The following is a 26,173-nucleotide window of genomic DNA, read 5'->3' as shown; positions in this document are numbered from 1 at the left end:
TTATTTGTTGGAGCTCTATTTATGTGAAGCTGACTGCAGCTTAAGGTGATAGAAACTGAAAATTTCCATCTGTCTGTTGATCATTGATCTGAGGCAAAAACATTTTGACTATTGACCTACTGGATAATGCTGTGAGGCTGGAAACCACATACAGCATCTCTCAAGTTTTTGACAGGCCGCAGCTGTTGCAGTGCCTACTTAAGAGATGATGAACCAAAAGCAAAATACTGCGGATGCTGGAAATCTGAAATAAAAACAGAAAATGCCGGAGAAGCTCAGTAAGAGTTGCTGAGCTTCTCCAGCATTTTCTGTTTTTATATAAGAGGTGATGTTGTAGCTAAGCATTGGAAGTTTCTTTTGTTTAAAGTAGAAAATTTTATGAGAATCTTTTTCTCTATACTTTTTAAATTAAAGTTTAATTGATGCAAATCTGTGTAGAATAGAAATATCAGCTTCAGTTCAAAAATATATCCAGATTTGCCTTTGACTATTTCTGTTACAGGAATTGCTTCCGTCAGGAACTTTCTGCTTGTTGTTACATCAACACCTCTCAACAAGATCAGATAGTAGTAATGGTTTATTCCACAAAAACCCTGGTGGGCTGTTTATTTTTTGGTACCAATAGCACTACTAGACTGAGCAACCAAAAACAGCCATAAGAGGAAGTAACCTTTCAGATGACCTACTGTTAGAATTTAGTTTTAGATGCCCATTGCTGAAACTATTTTATAAAAAGCAAATGTGTTTTTTTCATGCCACAGTACACAAGACTGGGAGCAGCAATAAAGACAACAGAATGAACCGGTCGAGTATTCCCAACACCATTTAAAAACTTAGAGTGGAACAATCTTTTGGTGATTTGGGACAGTGGTGGTAGGAGAGGAGAGAAGGTTACATAATTGTCCTCCCCTCATCTCAGCCAGCTTACTTCTGCAGGAAGACAAGCCAAAGATTACAGCACAGTCACAAAGGGTCAGAAAAAGAAACCCAGTAACCTCATGGTGTCAATCTGTCATGTAAGCCTTTTTGTTCCTTCAAAACACCGGATTCAAGTGACCTTTTCACTCTTTCTCTTCCTCATTATCATTTTCCTCCTCCTCTTCTGGCTGAGTTAGGAATGGTAGTTGTGTTTCCGACTTTCCCAGCAACAGTGCTCCCCTTTCCAAGTCAATCACACACTGCGGGTAACAAATAACAATATCATTTTCCATGGAAAGTGATAAATATAGTGAAGATGCCTGCAACTGAGCTATTGATTTGCCACTTATAATGGTGAGAGCATGTTTCAAAGCAGTAAGTCAACAAATTGCCAGAGCAAATGTCAACAACAACTTGCATTATGTACCACCTTTAACACAGTAAAATACCCCAAGGTGCTTCATAGAGGTGAAAATGGACAATGACCAATGGTAGGAGAACAATTAGAAGAGGCAACTGGAGGCTTTGTGAGAGGTCAGTTTTGAGGAGGTTTTTGAAGAAAGGGAAAGTGGTGGCAAGATGGAGGGGTTTATGGAGACCATTCTAGAACATAGACCAAGATGGCTATAAGTTCTCCCATCAAAGTCAGAGAAAGTTGAAGCAAAGGCGGCCAGAATTGGAAAAATGGAGGGTACATGTTGGTGCGTGAGGTTGTAGTGGTAAGGAGGAACAGGATCGTGGCAGGATCTGTAAACAAGGACAAGTATTTTGAATTCAACATTTTGGAGGAACGAGAAGTCAGTGGAGGTTGGCAAGGATGGTATTTGGAGAGCAGAACTTAGTGCGGGATAGGTTGCAGATGGCAGGGTTTTGAACATGGAGTTTATGTTGTCAGCTTAATTCAGTTGGTAGCATTCTTGCCTCTGAGTAGATTGTGGGTTCAAGTCCCACACTATTACTGAGAGAGTGCTGCAGTGTTGGAGGTGAACTTCTTTCGCATGAAATGTCAAATCAAGGCCCCATCTGTCTGTTCAAGTGGACATAAAAGATCGCATGGCATTGTGAAAAGTAGGGCGGGGTGTTGTCCCATTATGCTAGCAACAGTTCTCCCTCAATTAATACCAGCAAAAACATATCAAGTTACATCGAATTACATCAAAACTACAGCACAGAAACAGGTCATTCGGCCCACCTGGTCTATGCCAGCATTTATGCTCGACACGAGCCTCCTCCCTCCCTACTTCATCTAACCCTATCAGCATACCCTTCTATTCCTTTCTCCCTCGTGTGCTTATCTAGCTTCCCCTTAAATATATCTATGCTATTTGCTTCAACTACTCCTTGTGGTAGCGCGTTCCACATTCTTACCACTCTTTGGGTAAAGAAGTTTCTCCTGAATTCCCTATTGGATTTATTAGTGACTATCTTATATTTATGACCTCCAGTTTTGGACTCCCCCTCATGTGGAAACATTTTCTCTACATCTACCCTATCAAACCCTTTCATTATCTTAAAGCCCTCAATCAGGTCACCCTGCAGCCTTCTCTTTTCTAGAGAAAAAGGCCCAACCCTGTTCAGCCTTTCCTGATAAGGATATCCTCTCAGTTCTGGTATCATTCTTGTAAATCTTTTTTGCACCCTCTCCAATGTCTCTATATCCTTTCTATAGCATGGAGACCAGAACTGTGCACAGAACTCCAAGTGTGGTCTAACCAGGGTTCTATACAAGTTTAACATAACTTCTCTGCTTTTCAATTCTATCGCTCTAGAAATGAACTACAGTGCTTGATTTGCCTTTTTTTATGGCCTTATTGACACGTCGCTACTTTGTGATTTGCTTATGTGTATCCCAAGATCACTTTGCTCCTCTATCCCATTCAGACTCTTATTATCCAAGCAGCATGTGGCCTCCTTAGTCTTCCTACCAAAATGCACCACCTCACACTTATCTGTATTGAAATTCATTTGCCAATTACACTCCCATTCTGCATTTTTGTTAATGTCCTCTTGCAGTTTAATGCATTCTTTCTTTGTATTAACTACACCCCCCAATTTGGTGTCATCTGCAAATTTTGAAATTGCACTTCCAATTTCTGAATCCAAATCGTTAATGTAAATTGTGAACAACAGTGGTCCCAGCACCGATCCCCGTGGAACACCAGTTCCCACCTTTTGCCAGTTTGAGTAGCTACCCTTAACCCCTACTCTCTGTTTTCTGTTTTGTAGCCAACTTGCTATCCATTCTGCTACATGTCCTCTGACTCCACATGCTTTGACCTTAGTCGGGGGTCTACAATGCAGTACCTTGTCAAAGGCCTTTTGAAAATCCAAATATATTACATCTACGGCATTACCCTTGTCTACTCTTTCTGCTACTTCAAAGAATTCAGTAAGGTTGGTCAGACATGACTTCCCCTTCTGAAAGCCATGTTGACTGTTCTTTATTATATTTTTGTTTTCTAGATTTTTTTTTATTACATCTTTGATTAAAGATTCCACTATCTTTCCAACCACTGACATTAAGCTAATTGGTCTATAGTTCCCTGGACTTGTTCTAGCTCCCTTTTTAAATAAGGGAATAACATTAGCTGTCCACCAGTAGTCTGGCACTATTCCCTTTTCTAAGGATTTTTTATATATATATATAATAGTGCCTCTGCTCTCTCCTCCCTAACTTCTTTTAATATTCATGGATGCAACCCAATCTGGGGTTTTATCCTCTCTAAGTTTGATTAGTTTATCAATTATCTCCCCCCTTTCTAAATGTTTTTTAGAAAGCATTAAATGTTTTTATATCTTCTTTGATCTCTTCTTCTAATGTCATACCCACCTTGTTAGTCTCCGTGGTAAATACTGAGGCAAAGTAGCTATTCAATATTTCTGCCATTTCGCTGTCATTACCTGTGAGTTTATTTTGTGTTTCCCTTAGTGGCCCTATCCCTATCCTGATTTTTCTTTCGTAATTTATGTGTCTATAGAATACTTTACTAATTCTTTTTATATTCCTTGATAATTTAATTTTGTTGTTCCTCTTTGCTTTCCAAATTGTTTTTTGACTTCTTTCCCAACCTCTTCGTATTCCCTTTTATCATCCACTCCTTTATTGTCTACCTGCATAGTGTATGCTTTTTTTTTTAGTTTCCCCTTTACCCTTATGATTTTATTCATCCATTGTGTTTCATTATTGGTTAGTTTGTTCTTTTTAGAGGAACATATTTCTCCTGAACTCCATTGATCACCCTTTTAAATATTTCCCACTGCTGTTTTATCTCTTTATCAAAATTTTTGTCCAGTTTACCTTCCCTAGTTCCACTCACAACCCCTCAAAATTAGCTTTTTTCCCAATATATTACTTTGGTCTTTGTCTAACATGTCTTTCTCAATCATTATTTTAAAATTAATAAGGTTATGATTGCTATTGCCTAGATGTTCTAGGTATTAACTGGCCATGGATCTCATTTGCTGTTCATTGGATCTTGCTGTATGGAAATTGGCTGTTGAGTTTGTCTACACAACAAAAGTGATTCAGTAATTCATTGTGAAATGCTTTGGGATGTCCTGAGAATGTAAAGCACTCTATATAAATTTTTCTTTTATGGACAGCATTGGAGATGTTGACTCTTGAGGTGATGAGGAACTTAAAGTAATTAATATCAGTAGAGAAAAAGTACTTGAGAAACTAATGGGACTAAAAACTGATAAATCCCCTGGACCTGATGGCCTACATCTGAGGGTTGAAAAAGAGGTGGCAGCAGCATTGGTTGTGATCTTCCAAAATTCCCTAGATTCTAGAACGGTCCCAGTGGATTGGAAGATAGCAAATGTAACCCCACTATTCAAGAAAGGAGGGAGAGAGAAAACAAGGAACTACAGGCCAGTTAGCTTGACATCAGTCGTTGAAAAAATGCTGCAATCTATTATTAAGGAAGTAGTAACAGGGCACTTAGAAAATCATAATACGATTAGGCAGAGTCAACATGGTTTTATGAAAGGAAATCATGTTTAACAAATTTATTAGAGTTTTTTGAGGATGTAACTAGCAGGGTAGATAAAGGGGAACCAGTGGATGTTGTATTTTTGGATTTTCAAAAGGCATTCGATAAGGTGCCACTTAAAAGGTTGTTACACAAGATAAGGGCTCATGGGGTTGGGGGTAACATATTAGTATGGATAGAGGATTGGTTAACGGACAGAAAACAGAGTAGGGATAAAAGGGTCATTTTCAGTTTGGCAGACTGTAACTAGTGGGGTACCGCAAGGATCGGTGCTTGGGCCTCAGCTGTTTACAATCTATATTAATGACTTGGATGAAGGGACCGAGTGTAATGTATCCAAGTTTGCTGACGGTACAAAGGTAGGTGGGTAAGTAAGCAGTGAGGAGGACACAAAAAGTCTGCAAAGAGATATAGACAGGTTAAGTGAGTGGACAAGAAGGTGGCAGATGGAGTATAATGTGGGGAAATGTGAGGTTATTAACTTTGGTAGGAAGAATAGAAAAACAGAATATTTTTTAAATGGTGAGAAACTATTAAATGTTGGTGTCCAGAGAGACTTGGTGTCCTGGTACTAGAAACACAAAAAGTTAGCATGCAGGTACGGCTGGCAATTATGAAAGCAAATAGCATGTTGGCCTTTATTGCAAGGGGGTTGGAGTACAAGAGTAGGGAAGTCTTACTACAATTGTATAGGGCTTTGGTTAGACTTCATCTGGAATACTAAGTACAGTTTAGGTCTCCTTATCTAAGGAAGGATATACTTGCCTTAGAGGCGGTACAACAGAGGTTCACTAGATTAATTCCTGAGATGAGAGGGCTGTCCTATGAGGAGAGGTTGAGTAGAAATGGGCCTGTACCCTCTGCAGTTTAGAAGAATGTGAGGTGATCTCATTAAAATATACAAGATTCTGAGAAGGCTTGACCGGATAGATGCTGAGAGGTTGTTTCTCCTGGCTGGAGAGTCTAGATCTAGGGGGCATAGTCTCAGCTTAAGGGGTCGGCCATTTAAGACTACGATGAGGAGGAATTCCTTCACTCAAAGGGTTGTGAATCTTTGGAATTCTCTACCCCAGAAGGCTGTCGATGCTGAGTCATTGAGTATATTGAAGACTGAGATAGATAGATTTTTGGACTCTAGGAGAATCAAGGGATATGGGGATCGGGCAGGAAAGTGGAGTTGAGGTTGAAGATGCACCATGATCTGATTGATTGGCGGAGCAGGCTCGAGGGGCCATATGGCCTCCTCCTGCTCCTATTTCTTATGTTCTTATGTTCTTAAAGCATGGATGAGAGTTTTAGCAGTGTTTTGGGGAAGAGGTAAGAGTAATGAAAAAGGGGAAATAGACAAATGAAAGAGAGGAAATTTATAGCATTGAAAGGAGAGTAATGGATGATAATGAAAGGGGAGTGGGAAGGGGCAAAATTTTAGCTCAGTGCTTTGGGGAGAAGCTGGGATTATGCTTTGCGGTGGAGTCAGGAAAGAGAGTGCCAGCATTAACTGAAAGCGAGTGGGGAAGGAGAGTGCCGGCATGACCTGGAGGGGAAGGGGAGTGCCGGCATGACCTGGAGGGGAAGGAGAGTGCCGGCATGACCTGGAGGGGAAGGAGAGTGCCGGCATGACCTGGAGGGGAAGGAGAGTGCCGGCATGACCTGGAGGGGAAGGGGAGTGCCGGCATGACCGGGAGGGGAAGGAGAGTGCCGGCATGACCTGGAGGGGAAGGAGAGTGCCGGCATGACCTGGAGGGGAAGGAGAGTGCCGGCATGACCTGGAGGGGAAGGGGAGTGCCGGCATGACCTGGAGGGGAAGGAGAGTGCCGGCATGACCGGGAGGGGAAGGAGAGTGCCGGCATGACCGGGAGGGGAAGGGGAGTGCCGGCATGACCGGGAGGGGAAGGAGAGTGCCGGCATGACCGGGAGGGGAAGGGGAGTGCCGGCATGACCGGGAGGGGAAGGGGAGTGCCGGCATGACCGGGAGGGGAAGGGGAGTGCCGGCATGACCGGGAGGGGAAGGAGAGTGCCGGCATGACCGGGAGGGGAAGGAGAGTGCCGGCATGACCGGGAGGGGAAGGAGAGTGCCGGCATGACCGGGAGGGGAAGGGGAGTGCCGGCATGACCGGGAGGGGAAGGGGAGTGCCGGCATGACCTGGAGGGGAAGGAGAGTGCCGGCATGACCTGGAGGGGAAGGAGAGTGCCGGCATGACCTGGAGGGGAAGGAGAGTGCCGGCATGACCTGGAGGGGAAGGAGAGTGCCGGCATGACCTGGAGGGGAAGGAGAGTGCCGGCATGAACTGGAAAATTGGGGAAAAAGTACCAGCTTAACTGAGGATAGACAAATATCAACGAGGGTAATTTTGACTTTGGGCGATAGATATTGAATCAGCCACCCGTTATACATCTGTCCCAATTTTCCTTTCCATTGACTTCAATGTCAAAATAGGGAGAGAAGTTTAACTGGCGGCTGATTCGATATCGGCCGTTTTACACTATCGCCCAAAGTCTAAATTGCCCACAGCATTTTTGAAGCAGTTGGTCAGCTTTTGCCAATTTTCTAGGTTGGGATGTATGGGAAGGGCGGGGGAATTGTCCTGTTTGGAGTTGAATTCTGGCAGGGCACGACTTCCACACCCCCTTATCCGCCCCAACCCTGACCCATTTTCCAGGGTTGGGGCTCATTCCATATGCACGGTGGGCTACCTGCCAGCAGGAGGGAGTTCACCAATACAACTGAGAAAAATTTGGCAGTGCTGCAGTCAGGGTGATGAATCGGTGGTTCGCCTCACAGTCTGAATTTTCTGTCATTCTCCTCTGCGATCCCGCCCAATTTCGGCAGGGTGGCGAGGGCAGGGATGGTGAAATTTTCCCTACGTATGGGAGCTGATCCCATGCATACAGATGATGTTATTGACAGTTAGCATGTAGGCAAGGAAAGGGAGAGGCCAAAGATTGAACCTTGTCACATCCAAGGTAACTGGAATGGGAGGAGAAGCCGTTGCAGAAGATGTGCTGGCTACAGGGTAGGAGTGGAACCAAATGAGGATGGTGTCACAGTGGTGGATCACAGGGTAGAGATGGTGTAGGCGGTTGGGGTGGTCGACTGAATTGAATACCATAGAGAAACTGAGAAGGACAGGTAAGGACAGTATGCCAAGGTTTCAGTCACAAAGGATGTCGCTGGTGACTTTGACCAGGGTGATCTTGATGCTGTGGGCTGAAAACAGACTGAGGAGATTTGAACAGGAAATTATGTGAGGAGTGGGCGGTGATGACATATTAGAGGACTTCAGAGAGAAAAGAGAGGTTTAAGATAGGGCACTATCTCAGTAACAAAAATCATCCAACCCATTTTCAGGTTGGACATCTTTCAGGTGCTCTATGGGCACAGGACGTTGTTCCCCAAAATTGGCCCTTGTTGCGCCCACAAAATAGGAACAAGGTCCAATTTCTACCCCAATAGTTCTACACCAACTATGGGTCTGAGAGCTTCAAAAACAGACAGAAGGAGAGATGGAAACAAAGAGCCAGACAAATGGATGGACAGAAATGGAGAACAAGAGGCATACAGACTGACAGAAGTGGAAAAAGATGGAAAGAAAGAGAGAGACTTTTGGAAACAAAAATGAGAACAGTCAGAGACATATTTCTTACTTTGAGAGACAGCAGTGTCTGAAGACCAAGGGAGAGCTCACATGTCTCATTATCTACAAAACAAAATACACAACAGCGTTACATTTCCCAACAGCAGAACAGAACAACTTCAGATCATTTAACATCTGCTTTTCCAAGTTGTGAGTGAGCAGAGAAGCACAAAAAAGTAGAGGTGGTACATTCTTCCATCTTTTAACCAGTAAAAATGGCCTTCAAATTCATCACTAATTGGCATGAATCTGGAACCTGTGACCTGGAAGACCGTGGGGACTGAAAGGTTGAGAATATATTTTTCTCATTACAGGACTGGAATTGTACACAGCTACAGGGGAGCTCAGTGCTAATCATGTTCTTGCCCCATTGGTGATATGAGTTTGTGATGCTGTATTCTGGTACACTAAATGACCACTCTCCCCAACCATCATATCTATAATGGAGAATATCTGAACATAATCCTCCCCTGAGGCTACCCTTGTGTACTTCCTAGTGGCCAGTTAAAGTTTGGCAGAGATGTGGGATTATTTCACCATCCACCCTCTTACCTAGGGACTAGTGCCATATGGAGACCTAAAAGACAAGAAAGGGATAATATTGGGAAAAAAAGAACTCTCACCTCTGCCATAAGATAAGTGAAGGTGAAAATGTTACACTTCAGAAAGACTTTCATCAACAGGTAAGAACAACCAGTTTTACAATACTTTGTCTGTCTACTTACTCATCAGTCACCTCAATTTCAAATACAGTCCATGGCTGCTTTCTACTAAGTAAGGAGTTCTTTGTACATCGATGCTGATGTGCAAACAATAGTGCTTGAAGATTTTCTGACCCAATTTTCTAACTATTCATGGAAGGTAGTGAGTCCCCCTGTGATATAGTTCTATGGGTACCAGTAGCATTCTTATATCTTGCCTAATTTGCAATTTTTTATGTGTAAGCCTAGAGTAAGTGATGTCATGCTCCAACTGGATGCATGATGAGTTCCGTGACATGGTTTGCTCAAGTAGGCTGCTTAAAGATGGTTACTGTTGCAGGTATTTTTTTTCCATTTTCAATTACCTCTTGCTGCATTTTGTTCCATGCATTAATTGTTTTGCTGGCTAGTTCTCCATGTTTGCATTTTTGATTTTTTTTTTCCCCCTCACAAGCTAGCCAATGCCCAGGGCAACCCCAACCCCATTTTTGTCAGCCTTGCAAAATCAGGGTTAGCAACAGCGTCCTTTCCTCAAAGTGTCAAACTTAGAACACTGTCTGAGAAATTAATCAAACCTGTTTTGACCTGATGTGGGACTGTCTACAGACAAAGACATGAGTAAAGGTGGGATGTCCCCTTTGAATATCAAAAGCCCATTCCATACAGGCAGACGTGGATTACATTACACTCAGATGCTCACATCAAGACAAAGGATTTCATAACAGACATAGCTTTCATTTAAAAAAAAACAGCCTTTAAGCCTAGCTACAAATTCATCTAAAAATATACGATATAGAATATCTTATGACAAGGAACTAATTCTGGATCTTGTTCTTTAACAACTGCAAATATAAATATTGTTGGATGATGATAAAATTACAGGTGGTTGCTGCAACCAATATTCACACTTTTTTTAATTCTCAACTGAATTTGCCTACAAATGTCACCAATTTACCTGAACTCTGGGAATAAGAGGATCTCTAAAATGTTTTGCAATGCGTTGTGCCCCATTTGCATGAATGTGAGATGAATTGTGAGCCCACCACTGCTCTGCAGAGCTATTTCCATTAAAGTTTTTTGGGACAGGTCATTTGCATATCTGTTGGAGGATTCATTGGTGTAAATCCTGTGCAAGATGGGAGTAATGCGCTGGAGTGCTTAGCAATTAGTCTTTAAAAAGCCAGTTCCAGCTGATGATTGCAAAAGCAGCCTGGGGGAGCAGCAGGTAAGTAACAAAGTGCCGTAAGGTAACTTAACTAGGTGTCTCAAGTGTTTTTGTGCTGCTTTTCAAGAATGTCAATCATAGCAGCATTTGGCAGAGACAGCCAGAGAAGGGACAAGGGCATTGCACAGAGGCATAAAAAAACCCCCACAATTTCAATGAGTAGGACCTGCAAAGTCTCCTCAGTGAAAGGGAGTCAGAGGAGAGACAGATTGTTGGGTCTCTGTGAGAAAAGCTCCAAAAGCTATCATTTTGTTCTACGTGGAGGGGGAGGTGCCACTAGCAAAGAGTGCCTACAATCTCACCCCCAGGACTGCAGTCCAAACTGTCATTGGCCCCTTTGAAACTATTAAGCCACACTCCCACCATGTTCAGCATGTTAAGTACCACCACCATTTTCCCATTGCCAGCTGGTTCCTATCTATATGCTCTTGCCTTAAAGTATTTGTAAAAAAATTTTACTTGTTAAAATTAATGATTGGCAATCTCTGTAAACAATCCCTGTTTTCTTCTCTATCCATATTAACATCTGTTACTGTTCGCTCTGCTGTCTATAACATGAAAAAGCCGTTCTGTTGTTCCCACATGCTGCCTCTTCTTTCCTGTGAGGAGGTTGTAACAGAAAAGAACATTTGTAATATATTTATAAAAAATCATCATTTGCTTGAAATAAAAGCTTTGAGAATTCAATCTCCAGTTTCTCTCAAAGTTTTTTGGAAAAAGCAAAGATACTCTCAGATCCTCACAGTATGAGAGGACACATCCTTCTGCCCTTTAATGCCTGTTGGTGCATAGATTGCAGGCTGGGAAGTTTTGCAAACTACAAATGCTCAGAATAGACAGATGTGATCAAAAGCTCTTTCTTAACTATTATGAACTAAAAATATCCAGTTAAAGTCCAGGCTTTTGAGAGAGGCTGATTCTTTTAAGTAAAAACATTAATGAAGGCATTAAAAGACACGAGACAATTCAATAGATAAATTTCATTCAAAGGTTAATTGCTATTCAGACTGGAGATCAGAATCCTGGCTTTGTTTGTGGGAAGCTTTTTGTGGCAAGGTCAACTAAGAGCCTATAGACTATGCGGCTCTGGTATTCTTTTGTACAATGCAAATTACTGCCTTTGTGTCTTTTTAAATGTGACCGAGAAATTATTAGAACGTTTATGATGTCTAAAGTGTGCTGGACAGGAAGTATGTGTATAAGTAATGTTTTTATAATAATGTAATGGAAGATCACACATTGCTAGTCTGTAATAACAAGAATGTCATACCATGCAATGCACGATACATTATCAGGATATTGATTTATGGTGATTGAATAAGTGAAATTGTGCTTATAACATGGTATTCTGAGATTTTGAGGATTGAATTCTGTAATTTTGTACACCTTTCCAGAAGAATTGTAAATCTCTGACTTTTAGTATTTCTTTACCTATGTACTCAATCTTATTTCTTACCTTTTGTTTAGAGCCCAGCAGACAGCATGATGGTAACAAAATATAACAGGTTGTAGGTAGGTACATGGCATTTAACACACTGAGAAAGGGAAGGGTCTTGGGATATGGCAGCACTTTGCAGGATGTGGAGGTTGCTGGCACGTAGCACAATTTAATAGACACATTTCCCCCCCAAAAATGGGGAATTTTATGGGTAATCTCATTTTTCCGTTGCAATTTTTAAAATGTTTTTATGTGTTAGTTGTGTGACTTACATCTTAGATATATTATAAAATTTTACTCCTATTGGGAGGCTGGGGGAGAAATAGCAAATCAAAAAAAATTCCAAAAGCATTGAGTGATCTGAGGAGCTGTGCTTCAGCTATCTTTTAGTGGGGTAGACTTTACAGACTGGTGATTGTTGATTTGTTATTGTGCAAAATGCTTAGTAGTTCCTAATTTTGATTTTGGTTGGTATGTTGCAAAGAATCTGAATTATGAAATTTGAGCCAAACAGGTGAAAATGTGACACAAATGTACAGCCTGAAGTGTGATGGACTGGAAATAAACAAAATTGTACTGTTTAGTAATATTATAGATGGAGGTAGGAAAGATACTAGAATCTTTGTGAAAAGACAAATAACAAAACATCTACCTGCAGAGATTATAATAAAAAATAGTTAGCATGGATTTCTAAAAGGACGGCCATGTTTAACCAATCTTATTGAATTCTTTGAAGAAATACCAGAAAGTGTAGACAAAGGTAATGCAGTGAATGTGATATACAAGTATTTTCAGAAGGTCTTCGATAAGGATTTCAAAAAATGAATTCTCAGGATGTGGGCGTCATTTATTGCCCATCCCTAGCTGCCCTGAGAAGGTGGTGGTGAGCTGCCTTCTTGAACTGCTGCAGTCCGTGTGGTATTCTTTGTAGTAGTTTGATACAACTGAGTGGCTTGCTAGGCCAGTTCAGAGGACAGTTAAGAGTCAACGATGTTTGAGTGGAGTCACGTATAGGCCAGACCAGGTATGGATAGTTGGTTTCCTTCCCTAAAGAACATTAGTGAACCAGTTGGGCTTTTACAACATGGTCACTTTTACTGATGATTTCTTGATTTTAATAAAAAAAACTAGTCAAATTCTTAAACAGCAATGGCGATAGAGCACAATCAGTAAAAGAATTAGGCTTTCTTGATTAAAGTTCCCATTTCTCATTCTATGCTTTATGTTCTTGTATTACTGTTTAATGGCCAGCTCAGATTCCTCATGATTTCCATCTTAAAATCTTTAGCAACTCTCCAAACTACCCCATCTGCCTGCACATACACTTATCTTAAATATTCTGAAGTTAAAGACTTTGCAATATTGGATCATATCTCTAAACACAAACAATTGCACTAAGGAAGCACTTATTTGGTCACCCTCCAATACAGTTACACAAAGGAATCTTTTAACTGTTAACCTGGGTTATCACTACTTATGGCAAAAGTTTACTCAAACATACTGTAACTGAAAAAACAGTCACTTGTTACCAGAACAGGCTATGAGCATGTTTCGCCAACTGAAGTGAATCGGGTCCCATAACACATAGTTCATTACAGAGTCTTCTACAGTTCATGGAAAAGGTACAGTGAGGTTCTTACCTACTACCAGGGCTGAACACTCTACTTTCTCTTTCCCCAACACGATTTCTAACTTTTCCACCTGCTCCATTATTTTTGAACAATGTGTGAATCTGTTATGTCCACAGTCTTCACCCTCTGATGTGGGCAATTCCTTTAAACTGAAGAAATGGACAGTAGGTCAAATACATCAGTTTATGAACTGCAAGAAATTGTTTCAAAAGAAATATCTAGGAGATATGCTCCATACTTTCCTGTAACCACATTCACTATACAGCCAATTTACATCTTACCAGGACAATGATGCCCTTTTAGTGGACAGCTAACATCATAAACTATTTGACGATTAGTCTCCGAACTGTACTAATGCCTCCAGATGACATTTTTGAGCCTTTATTCTATTGGAATTTTATACACTGGGAGTTGAAGGGCCAAAGGCAATACAACCCATAATGCAGAAACCAGAAAGGTTCAAAAGAGTGAAAATCATGAAGTGATGATTAGGTGATGCCAACTTGAATATTAAAGGCTTTTAAATTGTCGGAGGAAGAAAACACTGATGGAGGTAAATAATTCCACAAAAGGGATGTGAAAAAAAGAAGCACAAAGGTGGAGTCATCAAATGCCATGGGCTGGATTTTCCTGTGAGTGGCGAACGAATGGCGCCTGCCGTTTGTTAGACTTGCACTGCTCATAGACGTACTATGAGCTTTTGCATGGCAGGTTCCTGAAAATTAGAGAGCCAAAAAAAAACATCGCCCTCTACAGGGCATCTGGGACTTGTGTGAACAGGACAAACTACAGTCTATCCCCTTAACCAATCAGATTGAAGCATGTTAATAAGCAGTGCAGAGACCGAGCTTTGCCGTACAAAAAGGTCTGGACTTGGACATTGCTGTATAGGCAGTTCTAGCTGCTTTAGAGGCAGAAGTACATGGAGGGGAACATCACGATGACTATTTCTCAGAGGACTCCTCAGTGACTGCTGCAAAGGGCATCAGAGCACAACTGATCACTGAAGTCTTCTCTTCTATTTATCATAGACTATCTTTCACACCACTGCTTTAACTCCCTCTCCCCCACCTTCAAATAAAGGACCAATCCTTCAATCCAGTATCCAGTACCCATCCTCGAACTTGACCACACTTCAACTATCTTAGCCACAACTTGACCATGGCCATAATCATCACCTGATTGAATTCGGTGCATCCTTTCCTGTATGACTGTAACCTCCATGAATAATAAAGCATGACATAAATGCACAACATATTTTAATACTACAAAGTCTAAGTGAACAGAACCCAACATACTCTTTCCTAACATCGTGCTTCCCCACGGTGGTTAAATGTGCATTTCTTTCATCTACTCTCGTACTTTTCCTAGGGGCTACCTGAGGACCAGTATCACGAGGTGGTTGGCTGCTTATATTGTACAAAAGGGTCACGGGACTGAGGTGGCCCTCCTCTCATGGTAGGTTGCTCCTGACAGATAGCCGCTGCTGGCTGTATCTCTGCTAGTTCCTGGTCAGCCTGGTGTTGGCTCCCAAGTTCCACTCGCATGGTGCTCTGAGGGGAAAGGCAGGAGACAGCACTAACAGGCAGGTCAACTCTCCGTTGCCATTCCACTGGGCCCTGGATTTGTGAACCTACTGATCAGCAGGATGGCTGATCTAATGGTATCTATCAGAGAGACAGCAGAATACTTCACGGCCACCATGGTCTAGAAGCTAGTATGCAGGTTGCTGTCTATTCTCTTCCCGTTGCCAGCTGAGTTGCAGTCTGCAGGGAGATACTGATTAGTCCCTGGCCACTTCTTGGGTGGGGGGTTTGGTGCAGATTTCAATGAAGCTGTCACGTGCTCAATCGATGTCAGGAACAAAGAAAAAGATTCTCTGATGTTGCTGCAAATGAGAGCTGCAGACTCAAGAGTCACACCTGTCAGTTGCCGCACATCCTCAGAGACTAACCTCAGTGCCTCCAAATAGATATGATGTTCCTCTAACATCCTTCTTTTCTCTGAAGCCATGGGCAGCCTTCTCTTTAGCCTCTGGATATCATCCTCTTTTCACTCCTCTGGCTCCTTCATGTTCTCTGAATCACCCCTGCCACATACTCACTAACATTGAGTAACATTGAGTCTACAGCACAGGAACAGGCCATTCGGCCCAACTGGTCTATGCCCACGTTTATGCTCCACACGAGCCTCTTCCCTCCCTACTTCATCTAACCCTATCAGCATACTCTTCTATTCCTTTCTCCTTCATGTGCTTATCTAGCTTCTCCTTAAATGTATCTATGCTATTTGCCTCGACTACTCCTTGTGGTAGCGCGTTCCACATTCTTAACAATCTAGAGCTGAAGCACAGAGCGGGTATCACAAAGAGAGTGGATCGTGAACCCAGTGGGAACTTGAGAATTTGGTGAGAGTGGGAATTAGGTGTACAGGGGGAAGGAGGTGCTAAATTCTAAAGAAAAAAAAAGGCGAATAAAAATCAAAACAGACTAAAACCACTTAAAAGTAATTGTCTATAAATAAATAAATAATTTAGTGGAGAGAAGCGGCGCTGAGCACCAGGGGAGGAGCCCCAGGTATCAGTACAAAAGTAGGAGCGGAGCGGAGTGGAGAGAAGTGGTGCTGAGCACCAGGGCTGGAGCCCCAGGTATCTGTACAAAAGCGGGAGTGGAGCAGAATGGAGAGAAGTGGTGCTGAGCACCAGGGGTGGAGCCCCAGGTATCAGTACAAAAGTGGAGCGGAGTGGAGAGAAGTGGTGCTGAGCACCAGGGAAGGAGCCCCAGGTATCAGTACAAAAGTGGGAGCGGAGCAGAGTGGAGAGAAGCGGTGCTGAGCACCAGGGGTGAAGCCCCAGGTATCTGTACAAAAGCGGGAGTGGAGTGGAGAGAAGCGATGCTGAGCACCAGGGGTGGAGCCCCAGATTTCAGTACAAAAGCGGGAGCGGAGTGGAGAGAAGCGGTGCTGAGCACCAGGGGAGGAGCCCTTTCTCCATTCACGAAGAACAGAGAGAGTGACGTCAAGTGACGTCACTATGAACAGAGAGGAGGAGCTCTGAGAGACCCGGAATAAAAGGGTAGGTTAATCGGGGGAAGTAAACGGTAAGTAAATTAATAATCGAGTATCTAAAGGAAGTTTAGAAAAAAAAGGCTTCTGAATATAATGGACAGGCAGCTGAGACCCATTGCCTGCAATTCTTGCGCCATGTGGGAACTTCAGGACGCTTCATGTGTCCTGGAGGGCCACATGTGCAGGAAATGCCTCCAGTTGCTCGAGCTCAAGCTGAGGATTTCTGAGCTTGAGGGCGGTTGGAGTCACTGCAGAGGATAAGGGAGGCTGAAGGTTTTCTGGATCGTACGTTCCAGGAAGTGGTCACCCTGCAGCCACAGAGAGTTCAGGATAGCAAGTGGGTGGCCATCGGAAAGGGTAGGAAGAGGCAGGCAGTGCAGTAATCTTCTGGGTGTGTGGCACTCTCAAGCCGACATTCAGCATTGAATACCAGTGAGGGTGACAACACCTCGAAGGAGTGCAGTCCTAAACATGGCACCATGGGGCAAAGGACTGCACAGGGAAGCAGACTGAAGTATAGAAATGAAGTAGTCATAGGGGATTCGATAGTCAGGGGGACAGACAGGCGTTTCTATGACCGCTGACGTGAGTCCCGCATGATGTGTTGCCTCCCTGGTGCCAGGGTAAAGGACATCACAGAGAGGGTGCAGAATATTCTGCGAGGGAAAGGGGAACAGCCAGAAGTCATGGTCCATGTGGGTACCAACAACATAGGAAAGAAAAGGGATGAGATCCTGCGGTCAGAGTTTCAGGAGCTAAGGAGGAAGTTAGAAAGCAGGACCTCAAAGGTAGTAATCTCTGGATTACTCCCAGTGCCACGGGCTAGTGAATATAGAAATAGGAAGATAAGGCAGGTTAATGTGTGGCTAGAGACATGGTGCAAGAGGGAGGGCTTCAGATTCTTGGGGCATTGGGACCAGTTTTGGGGCAGGAGGGACCTGTTCAAGATGGACACGTTGCACCTCAACAGAGTAGAGACCAATGTCCTTGCGGGGAAGTTCACTAGTGCTGTGGGGGAGGGTTTAAACTAATTTGACAGGGGGATAGGCACCAGGATCCTGCATTAGAAAGGAGAAACGAGGTGCACAAAGGACTGGGAGAGACAGCTAGCACTAGAGTAAGAAATAGTACAGAGTTAGGTGGGATCAAACAAAGGGAGAATACGAGAAGGTCTAAGATAGATTTAGAGTGCATGTGTGTAAATGCACGAAGCGTGTTAAATAAAGTTGGTGAGCTGCAGGTGCAGATGGCCACATGGGAATATGATGTAGTGGCGATAACGGAGACCAGGCTCATAAAAGGGCAGGATTGGATACTAAATACTCCTGGATACAAGGTGTTCAGGAAAGATAGGGAAGGAAAAAAGCAGGGGGGGGGGTGCGGGGGAGGTGGTAGTATTGATTAAGGAGAATATTGCAGTGCTGGAGAGAGAGGATGTCCTTGAGGGGCCATCAATTAGTGGGAAAGATATAAAGGAGTAAATTTGCAGGGAAATTACATAGAGGTGCAGGAACTATAGAGTAGTGATAATGGGGGACTTCAACTATACTAATTTAGACTGGGATAATAATAGTGTAAAGGGCAAAGAGGGAGAGGAATTTCTGAAGTGTGTTCAGGAGAGCTTTCTTGATCAGTGTGTTTCCGGCCCAACGAGGAAGGAGGCATTGCTGGATCTAGTTCTGGGGAATGAAGTGGGTCAAGTGGAGCAAGTGTCAGTGGGGGAACATTTAGGGAACAGTGATCATAGTATCATAAGGTTTAGATTAGTTGTGGAAAAGGACGAGGAGCAATCTAGAGTAAAAATACTTAATTGGAGGAGGGCCAATTTCAGTAGGTTGAGAACAGATCTGACCCGGGTAAATTGGAATCAAAGATTGGCAGGCAAAACTGTAATCGATCAATGGGGGTGGTCTTTAAGGAGGAGATGGTTTGGATACAGTCTAGATACATTCCCACAAAGGGGAAAGGTAGGGCAACCAAAGCCAGAGCTCCCTGGATGACGAAAGAGTTAGAGAGTAAGATGAAGCAGAATAAGGGGGCATATGACAGATGTCAGGTTGATAATACAAGTGAGAACCAGGCTGAATATAGAAAGTACAGAGGAGAAGTGAAAAGGAAATAAGAGGAGCAAAGAGTGAGAATAGACTGGCGGCCAACATAAAAGGGAATCCAAAAATCTTCTATGGGCATATAAATAGTAAACGACTAGTCATCCGGTCCAGATGGGATACATCCATGGTTGCTGAGGGAAGTAAGGGTAGAAATTGCAGAGGTACTGACCCTAATCTTCCAATCCTCCTTAGATACGGGGGTGGTGCCAGAGGACTGGAGAATTGCAAACGTTACACCCTTGTTCAAAAAAGGATGTAAGGATAAACCCGGCAACTACAGGCCAGTCAGTTTTACCTCAGTGGTGGGGAATCTTTTAGAAACGATAATCCGGGACAAAATTAATAGTCACTTGGACAAGTGTGGATTAATAAAGGAAAGCCAGCACGGATTTGTTAAAGGCAAATCATGTTTAACTAACTTGATTGAGTTTTTTGATGAAGTAAAAGAGAGGGTTGATGTGTATATCAACTTTCAAAAGGCATTTGATAAAATGCCACAAAATAGGCTTGTCTGCAAAATTGAAGCACGTGGAATAAAAGGGGCAGTAGCAGCATGGATACGAAATTGGTTAAGTGACAGGAAACAAGAGTGTAATGGTGACCGGTTGTTTATCAGACTGGAGGAACGTATACAGTGGTGTTCCCCAGGGGTCGCAACTAGTCCATTGCTTTTTTTGATGTATATTAAAGACTTGGACTTGAGTGTACAGGGCACAATTTCAAAATTTGCAGATGACACAAAACTTCGAAGTGTAATGAACAGTGAAGAGGATAGTGATAGACTTCTAGAGGACATAGACAGGCTGGTGGAATGGGCGGACACATAGCAGATGAAATTTGGCTTAGGGAAGTGCGAAGTAATACATTTTGGCAGGAAGAATGAGGACAGGCAATATAAACTAAATGGTACAATTCTAAAGGGGGTGGAGAAACAGAGAGACTGGAGGTAAATGTGCACAAATCTTTGAAGGTGGAGGACAGGTTGAGAAAGTGGTTAAAAAAGCATATGGGATCCTAGGTTTTATAAATAGAAGCATAGAGTACAAAAGCAAGGAAGTGTTGTTGAACCTTTATAAAACACTGGTTCGGCCACAGCTGGAGTATTGTGTCCAATTCTGGGCACCGCACTTTAGGAAGGATGTGATGGCCTTAGAGAGGGTACAGAAAAGATTTACTGGAATGGTTCCAGGTCTAAGGGACGTCAGTTACGTGGATGGGCTGGAGAAGCTGGGAATGTTCTTCTTAGAGCAAAGAAAGTTGAGAGGAGATTTGATAGAAGTGTTCAAAATCATAAAGGGTTTAGATAAAGTAAAGAAAGCAAAACTGTTCCCATTGGCAGAAGGGTCGAGATCCAGAGGACACAGATTTAAGGTGATTGGCAAAAGAACCAAAAGCAACATGAGAAAAAACTTTTTTACGCAGCGAGTAGTTGTGATTTGGAATGCGCTGCTTGAAAGGGTGGTGGAAGCAGATTCAATCGTGGCTTTCAAAAAGAAACTGGATAAATACTTGAAGGGAAAATATTTGCAGGGCAATGGGGAAAGAGCGGGGAATGGGACTAACTAGATTGCTCTTACAAAGAGCCGGAACTGGCTTGATGGGCCGAATGGCCTCTTTCTGTGCTGTGAACATTCTTTGATATTGGGTAAAGAAGTTTCTCCTGAATTCCCTATTGGATTTATTAATGACTATTTTATATTTACGACCTCTAGTTTTGGACTCCCCACAAGTGGAAACATTTTATCTACGTCTACCCTATCATTATCTTAAACACCTCTATCAGGTCACCCCTCATCCTTCCCTTTTCTAGAGAAAAGAGCCCCAGTCTGTTTAATCTTTCCTGATATGGTTTCCTCTCAGTTCTGGTATAATCCTTTTGAATATTTTTTGCACCCTCTCCAATGCCTCTATATCTTTTCTACAGTATGGAGGCCAGAACTGTGCACAGTACTCCAAGTGTGGTCTAACCAAGGTTCTATACAAGTTTAACATAACTTCTCTACTTTTCAATTCTACCCCTCTAGAAATGAACCCCGGTGTTTGGTTTACCTTTTTTATGGCCTTATTAACCTGCGTCACTATTTTAGTGATTTGTGTATCTGTACCCAAAGGTAGGGGAGTCTATAACGAGGGGGCATAGATTTAAGGTGAGAGGGGAGAGATACAAAAGGGTCCAGGGGGGCAATTTTTTCACTCAAAGGGTGGTGAGTGTCTGGAACGAGCTGCCAGAGGCAGTAGTAGAGGCGGGTACAATTTTGTCTTTTAAAAAGCATTTGGACAGTTACATGGGTAAGATGGGTATAGAGGGATATGGGCCAAGTGGGACTAGCTTAGTGGTATAACCTGGGCGACATGGACATGTTGGGCCGAAGGGCCTGTTTCCATGTTGTAAACTTCTATGATTCTACCCCTAGATCCCTTTGTTCCTCTATCCCATTCAGACTCTTATTATTCAAGCAGTATGTGGCCTCCTTATTCTTCCTGCCAAAATGCACTGGAAATGCACTGATTCTTCACAGGGATGCCACAGCAATTATGTGGATGTTCAGTCACTAATCTGGCACTGGCATTATGTCCCTGACCTCACCATTTCCCATGGGAAGAGCAGAATGCCTTGCCATGTGATCCATTTCCTGCTTCTCAGGGCATTCTGCACCATTTCTTCCTGCAGCAAGAGGGAGTAAATTAGATGAAGGCTAGCATTTAAGGAGTGTATGACAAGTAGCATGGGAGAGCTGAAGTAAGAGATTTGGGAGTATCACCCTGTTAAAGTGGAGGAAGGAGTTTTAGGGTTATGCATGTAAGTAATTGCTTTTAGGGGAGATGGGCAACCATACTGTAAAATCCCAAGTTAGTGCCCTACCTTTAACCAGAGTGCGTTATGAGGGATTGGTTGTATAGCTGTTACTTTTAGAGGGTAAAGATTGTGCTGGTGCCCAAGAAAGAAAAGGGAGAGTAGCTGGTGTGTTACATTGCCTGTCCTGGTTAGGTTATTGAACTTTTTTGCGGTATTGGTCTGCAGTCCTTGGATAGGAGAGACCTTTTTGGCAGGTTTCCTGAAAAGAACACCCAGAACTCTGTCTTTTTGCAGTTCTATTTCATCCAGCAGGTTTTGCAGGTCAGACTGTGTTACCTGATGTCACAGATGGTTCAGGGTGTGGTAACCTACTGGCTATGGTACTAGACTAGCAACCAAGAGGTCATGAGTTCACATCCCACCATAGTACGTTAAGAAACGGAATTCAATAAATCTGATTGTTTGTGGGCTGCCTCCAGAAGTGTAACCACAATAGCTACTGTAAAAACCCAACTGGTTCACTAATGTCTTTCATGAAATGGAATTTGCCATTTCTACATGCGACTCCAATCCCACATTACATGGTTGACTTTTAATACCCTCAGGGCAACTAGGGATGGACCATAAATGCCATCTTGTCAGCATCAGCCATATCCCAAAACAATTGTTGCATTTTCTTTTCTGCCTCTGTGTAGTGCCCTGCTGCCTTCTCTGCCTGTTTCTTCTTCTTCTGTGTTTAAACATTGTTTTTGTGCTACTTAACAAGAGTCAGGTTAGCTCACTGCCCACTCATTGAGCCAAGCACTTTCCTCCTTACCTGCTGCTGCCGCCACAATTTTCAGCCATTGCTGGTTTGTTAAAAGTTTCAAAGCACCCTAACACGTCACTCCCATATTACATGGAATTTATGCAAATGACTGCATCTATGGATATGGATATAGAAATAAGCTGTCCCACGAAATTCTGGTGCTAACAGCTCCCCGGGCCACTAGCAGTCCCCAGGCCATTGGCAGTCTGATTTCCATTGGCGCAAATGTGGCACAACTCATCACATGAATTTGAGGGCCAATATGTCACAGAGCAGCGCGATCTGAACCCTTGCATCAATTGTTACAAATTCGGTCTGCTGTAGATGTCTTCACAAGTCTAGTTGCATCAACTGTTCCCATAAGCATTCTGAGCGTAATTCTCTTATGGAACTAAACTCGCATTGCCAGTTATCTTCTTGTACGATAGCATAACCCAGGGAAGTAACAATAGCATCCCCTTGTGATCTGGATGAATATTGTGTCTTTCACATGAATATTTATTCAATCTCTCCAAAGATGGACTGAGTAAACACTTGGTCAAAAGAGGCCAAATATGAACGGTTAAGCTGCTTTATTTCACAGGACATGAATATACAGAGTACCAGTTGTAATCAAAACTCACTTATTCCACTCAGCTTCATTTTGCATTCTGTACATAATAAAAATAATGAACTTGCTGTGCTATTCATATTGGTGGACTATCTTACTTGGAATTACCTTTCTGTATGACAGCTACCTATAAGAAACTGAACCTCTGCATTTTGGCCTTTAGCCCAGGGCAGGACCTCCTCTCTCTGCAGACTACTGTTTTTTTTCAAATCAGTATCATTCTATTGTCAGCTTTTAGTCAAACTGACTACCTCACCTCACTCAAGAACAAAAGCCACCAGCCTAACTTGTCAATAACCCCTGCTGAGTCCGAATGAGTTCTTGCAGCAGCAATACATGTAAACAATCACTAGAATGTTAAACTATGTTTCATTGACAACAGAATTCTGTTTCGAACACCCTGTCTGAATTCTAATCAAAATCTTCCAACCCTATTGTCCTGTCGATTTAACCCCCTGAGAGAGAGGTTTAACTCAACAGTAACATTTTTAGCATATATTACACCAAGATTCCTCCCCTCCCTCATGGAAGCATAGTCAGAAAACTAAAAACATGACCGGGATAGACAAATCAGAAAAGTCCAGTGGGCTGTGCAATGCAGTCTATAGTATAATGATGATGTGGAGATGCCGGTGATGGACTGGGGTTGACAATTGTAAACAATTTTACAACACCAAGTTATAGTCCAGCAATTTTATTTTAAATTCACAAGCTTTCGGAGGCTTCCTCCTTCCTCAGGTGAACGATGCGGAAAATTTTCCGCATCGTTCACCTGAGGAAGGAGGTAGCCTCCGAAAGCTTGTGAATTTAAAATAAAATTGCTGGACTATAACTTGGTGTTGTAAAATTGTTTACTATAGTATAATGATTAACAGATTATAATATATGCATTTTAATTGGATAACAGCCACCTGATACCTATGGGCTAAAATGGCTTCATTGTCATCATCCACCTTGTGGTTTAAACAGCACCAATTCACTCTATCAGGGTACAGATCTTCAGGTTATTTGTCTCTGAAAATTCTTTCCTCATTTAAATTACAAAGTGGTTCATCTGCTAAATAATTTCTTACCCTATTCTGTTTAAGCAACTGGTGGAAATTGTGTTCTGTTGACAGCCTGTGTTAATGGTGACTTTGATCTCTTGGTCACGGCACTGAGGAAACAAAGGACATAAGTTTCTGAAACAGTAAATAAAAAGGAACAAGAGTATATGTAATATTTATCTATCTACATGTATTGTGCATTTCAAGCACTACCTGTGCTACGATTTTTTTACTGTAAAATTCTCTGTAAACATTTCTAAAGGAACTCCAATGTTAAAATGTCAACACTTATCTGTAACACTTACCTGTAACACCAGTGGTGATGCCTATAAGTGGTCTTTTAATATATCCCCTTTACTCTATCTACCTACCCCATCTAACTGTGTATGCCAGTCCATTGTTCTTAGTTCCTTTCTCACCCCTTTAAAGTCTGCTGTCCTGAAGTTAAAAATCATAGTTCTACTCACTGTTTCTCTTGCAAGTCTAATTTGCAACGCCATCATATTGTGGTTGTTGTCAATTCCTTTCTGACTTTGGCAGTATCCACCATGCCATGGCCATTACATAATAAGTCTAGTGTTACTCCCAGTCCTGTAGTTTCCATGACCATTTGAATCATATAACAGTCCATAACCATCTCTAGAAATAGTAATTCCCTTTTCTTAATCTTATTTCTTGGACTTGGACTTGAACTTGGGTATACAGGGCACAATTTTGCAGATACAAAACTTGGAAGGGTAGTAAACAGTGAGGAGGATAATGATAGACTTCAAGAGGATATAGACAGGCTGGTGGAATGGGCAGACACATGGCAGATAAATTTAACGCAGAAAAATGCGAAGTGATACATTTCGGTAGAAGAACGAGGAGAGGCAATATAAACTAGAGGGCACAACTCTGAAAGGGGTACAGGAACAGAGAGATCTGGGGGTATATGTGCACAAATCGTTGAAGGTGGCAGGGCAGGTTGAGAAAGTGGTTAAAAAAGCATTCGGGATCCTGGGCTTTATAAATAGAGACATAGAGTACAAAAGTATGAAAGTCATGATGAACTTTTATAAAAAAACTGGTTCGGCCACAACTGGAGTATTGTGGCCAGTTCTGGGCACCGCACTTTAGGAAAGATGTAAAGGCCTTAGAGAGGGTGCAGAAGAGATTTACTAGAATGATTCCAGGGATGAGGGGCTTTAGTTACGTAGATAGACTGGAGAAGCTGGGGTTGTTCTCCTTGGAACAGAGATGGTTTCGAGGAGATTTGATAGAGGTATTCAAAATCATGAAGGGTCTAGACAGAGTAGATAGAGAGAAACTGTTCCTGTTGGTGGAAGGGTTAAGAACCAGAAGACACCGATTTAAGGTGATTGGCAAAAGAACCAAAGGTGACATGAGGAAAAACTTTTTTACACAGCGAGTGTTTAGGATTTGGAATGCACTGCCCGAGGTGGTGGTGGAGGCAGATTCAATGATGGCCTTCGAAAGGGAACTGGATAAGTACTTGAAAGGAAAAAATTTGCAGGGCTTTGGGGATAAGGCCGGGGAGTGGTACTAGCTGGATTGCTCTTGCATAGAGCCGGTGTGGACTCGATGGGCCAAGTGGCCTCCTTCCATGCTGCAACCTTTCTTTGATTCTATGATTTCATCTGCCATTTTTTTCTCAGTAACTGAAATTTCTAATGTTGAAAATATGGTTTTAAAGAAAATTTAAAAATCAAAGAAATAATACATTTCACAATGGCATGATTTACCAATTGAATTGTCTTTTGTGTCTTTTAATACTTTTATTAAAATTTTAATTCAAGGCCTCAGCCTAGTTCAAAATGCTGAGCATCCACTGGATATTTTTACCTCACAACAGTTGGACAAAACTTCCAACTAAATCTGTACATTATGAACATGTGCAGGTTGCAGAATATCCTAGCACACAATATATGCACTACGAGTATATACAATTTACAGAATTTTCCAGTATACAATCTATGCATCGCCATGAGTTGATGAGAAGGGTGTATCCCCTCATACTGAGAGGATTTAAGAGTTTCTTTGCTTTTTCCAAAGGATTTTGAAAGACAACGGAGATTAAATTCTCAAAGCTTTATTTAAGCCAAATAACAAAAGCTAATTTCAAATGTATACTGCAGTACATTGCATGGGAAGCAATCCAGGGATTACTATCCTGTTTTTCAATCCAGTGC

The 26,173-nt window shown here is 42.3% G+C and overlaps 1 protein-coding gene across 1 annotated transcript in view; it reads right to left on the bottom strand.

The window, feature by feature from the left end:
• Positions 1 to 306: 306 nt before the first annotated feature.
• Positions 307 to 26,173, bottom strand: part of nrip2 (nuclear receptor interacting protein 2) — a 38,692-nt gene continuing 12,825 nt past the window's right edge. Inside the window, exons 3-6 of the mRNA XM_068000083.1 lie at positions 24,009 to 24,091; positions 13,553 to 13,692; positions 8,559 to 8,611; positions 307 to 1,178 (exon numbers count right to left, since the gene is read on the bottom strand). Of these exons, the coding sequence (XP_067856184.1) occupies positions 1,062 to 1,178; positions 8,559 to 8,611; positions 13,553 to 13,692; positions 24,009 to 24,091 (393 nt within the window). The 3' untranslated portion in view covers positions 307 to 1,061. The remainder of the gene's footprint in view (positions 1,179 to 8,558; positions 8,612 to 13,552; positions 13,693 to 24,008; positions 24,092 to 26,173) is intronic.

The sequence above is a fragment of the Heptranchias perlo genome, chromosome 18 (genome assembly GCF_035084215.1).
Source record: "Heptranchias perlo isolate sHepPer1 chromosome 18, sHepPer1.hap1, whole genome shotgun sequence".
Lineage (NCBI taxonomy): Eukaryota > Metazoa > Chordata > Chondrichthyes > Hexanchiformes > Hexanchidae > Heptranchias > Heptranchias perlo.
This window is presented reverse-complemented; position numbering and strand designations above follow the sequence as displayed.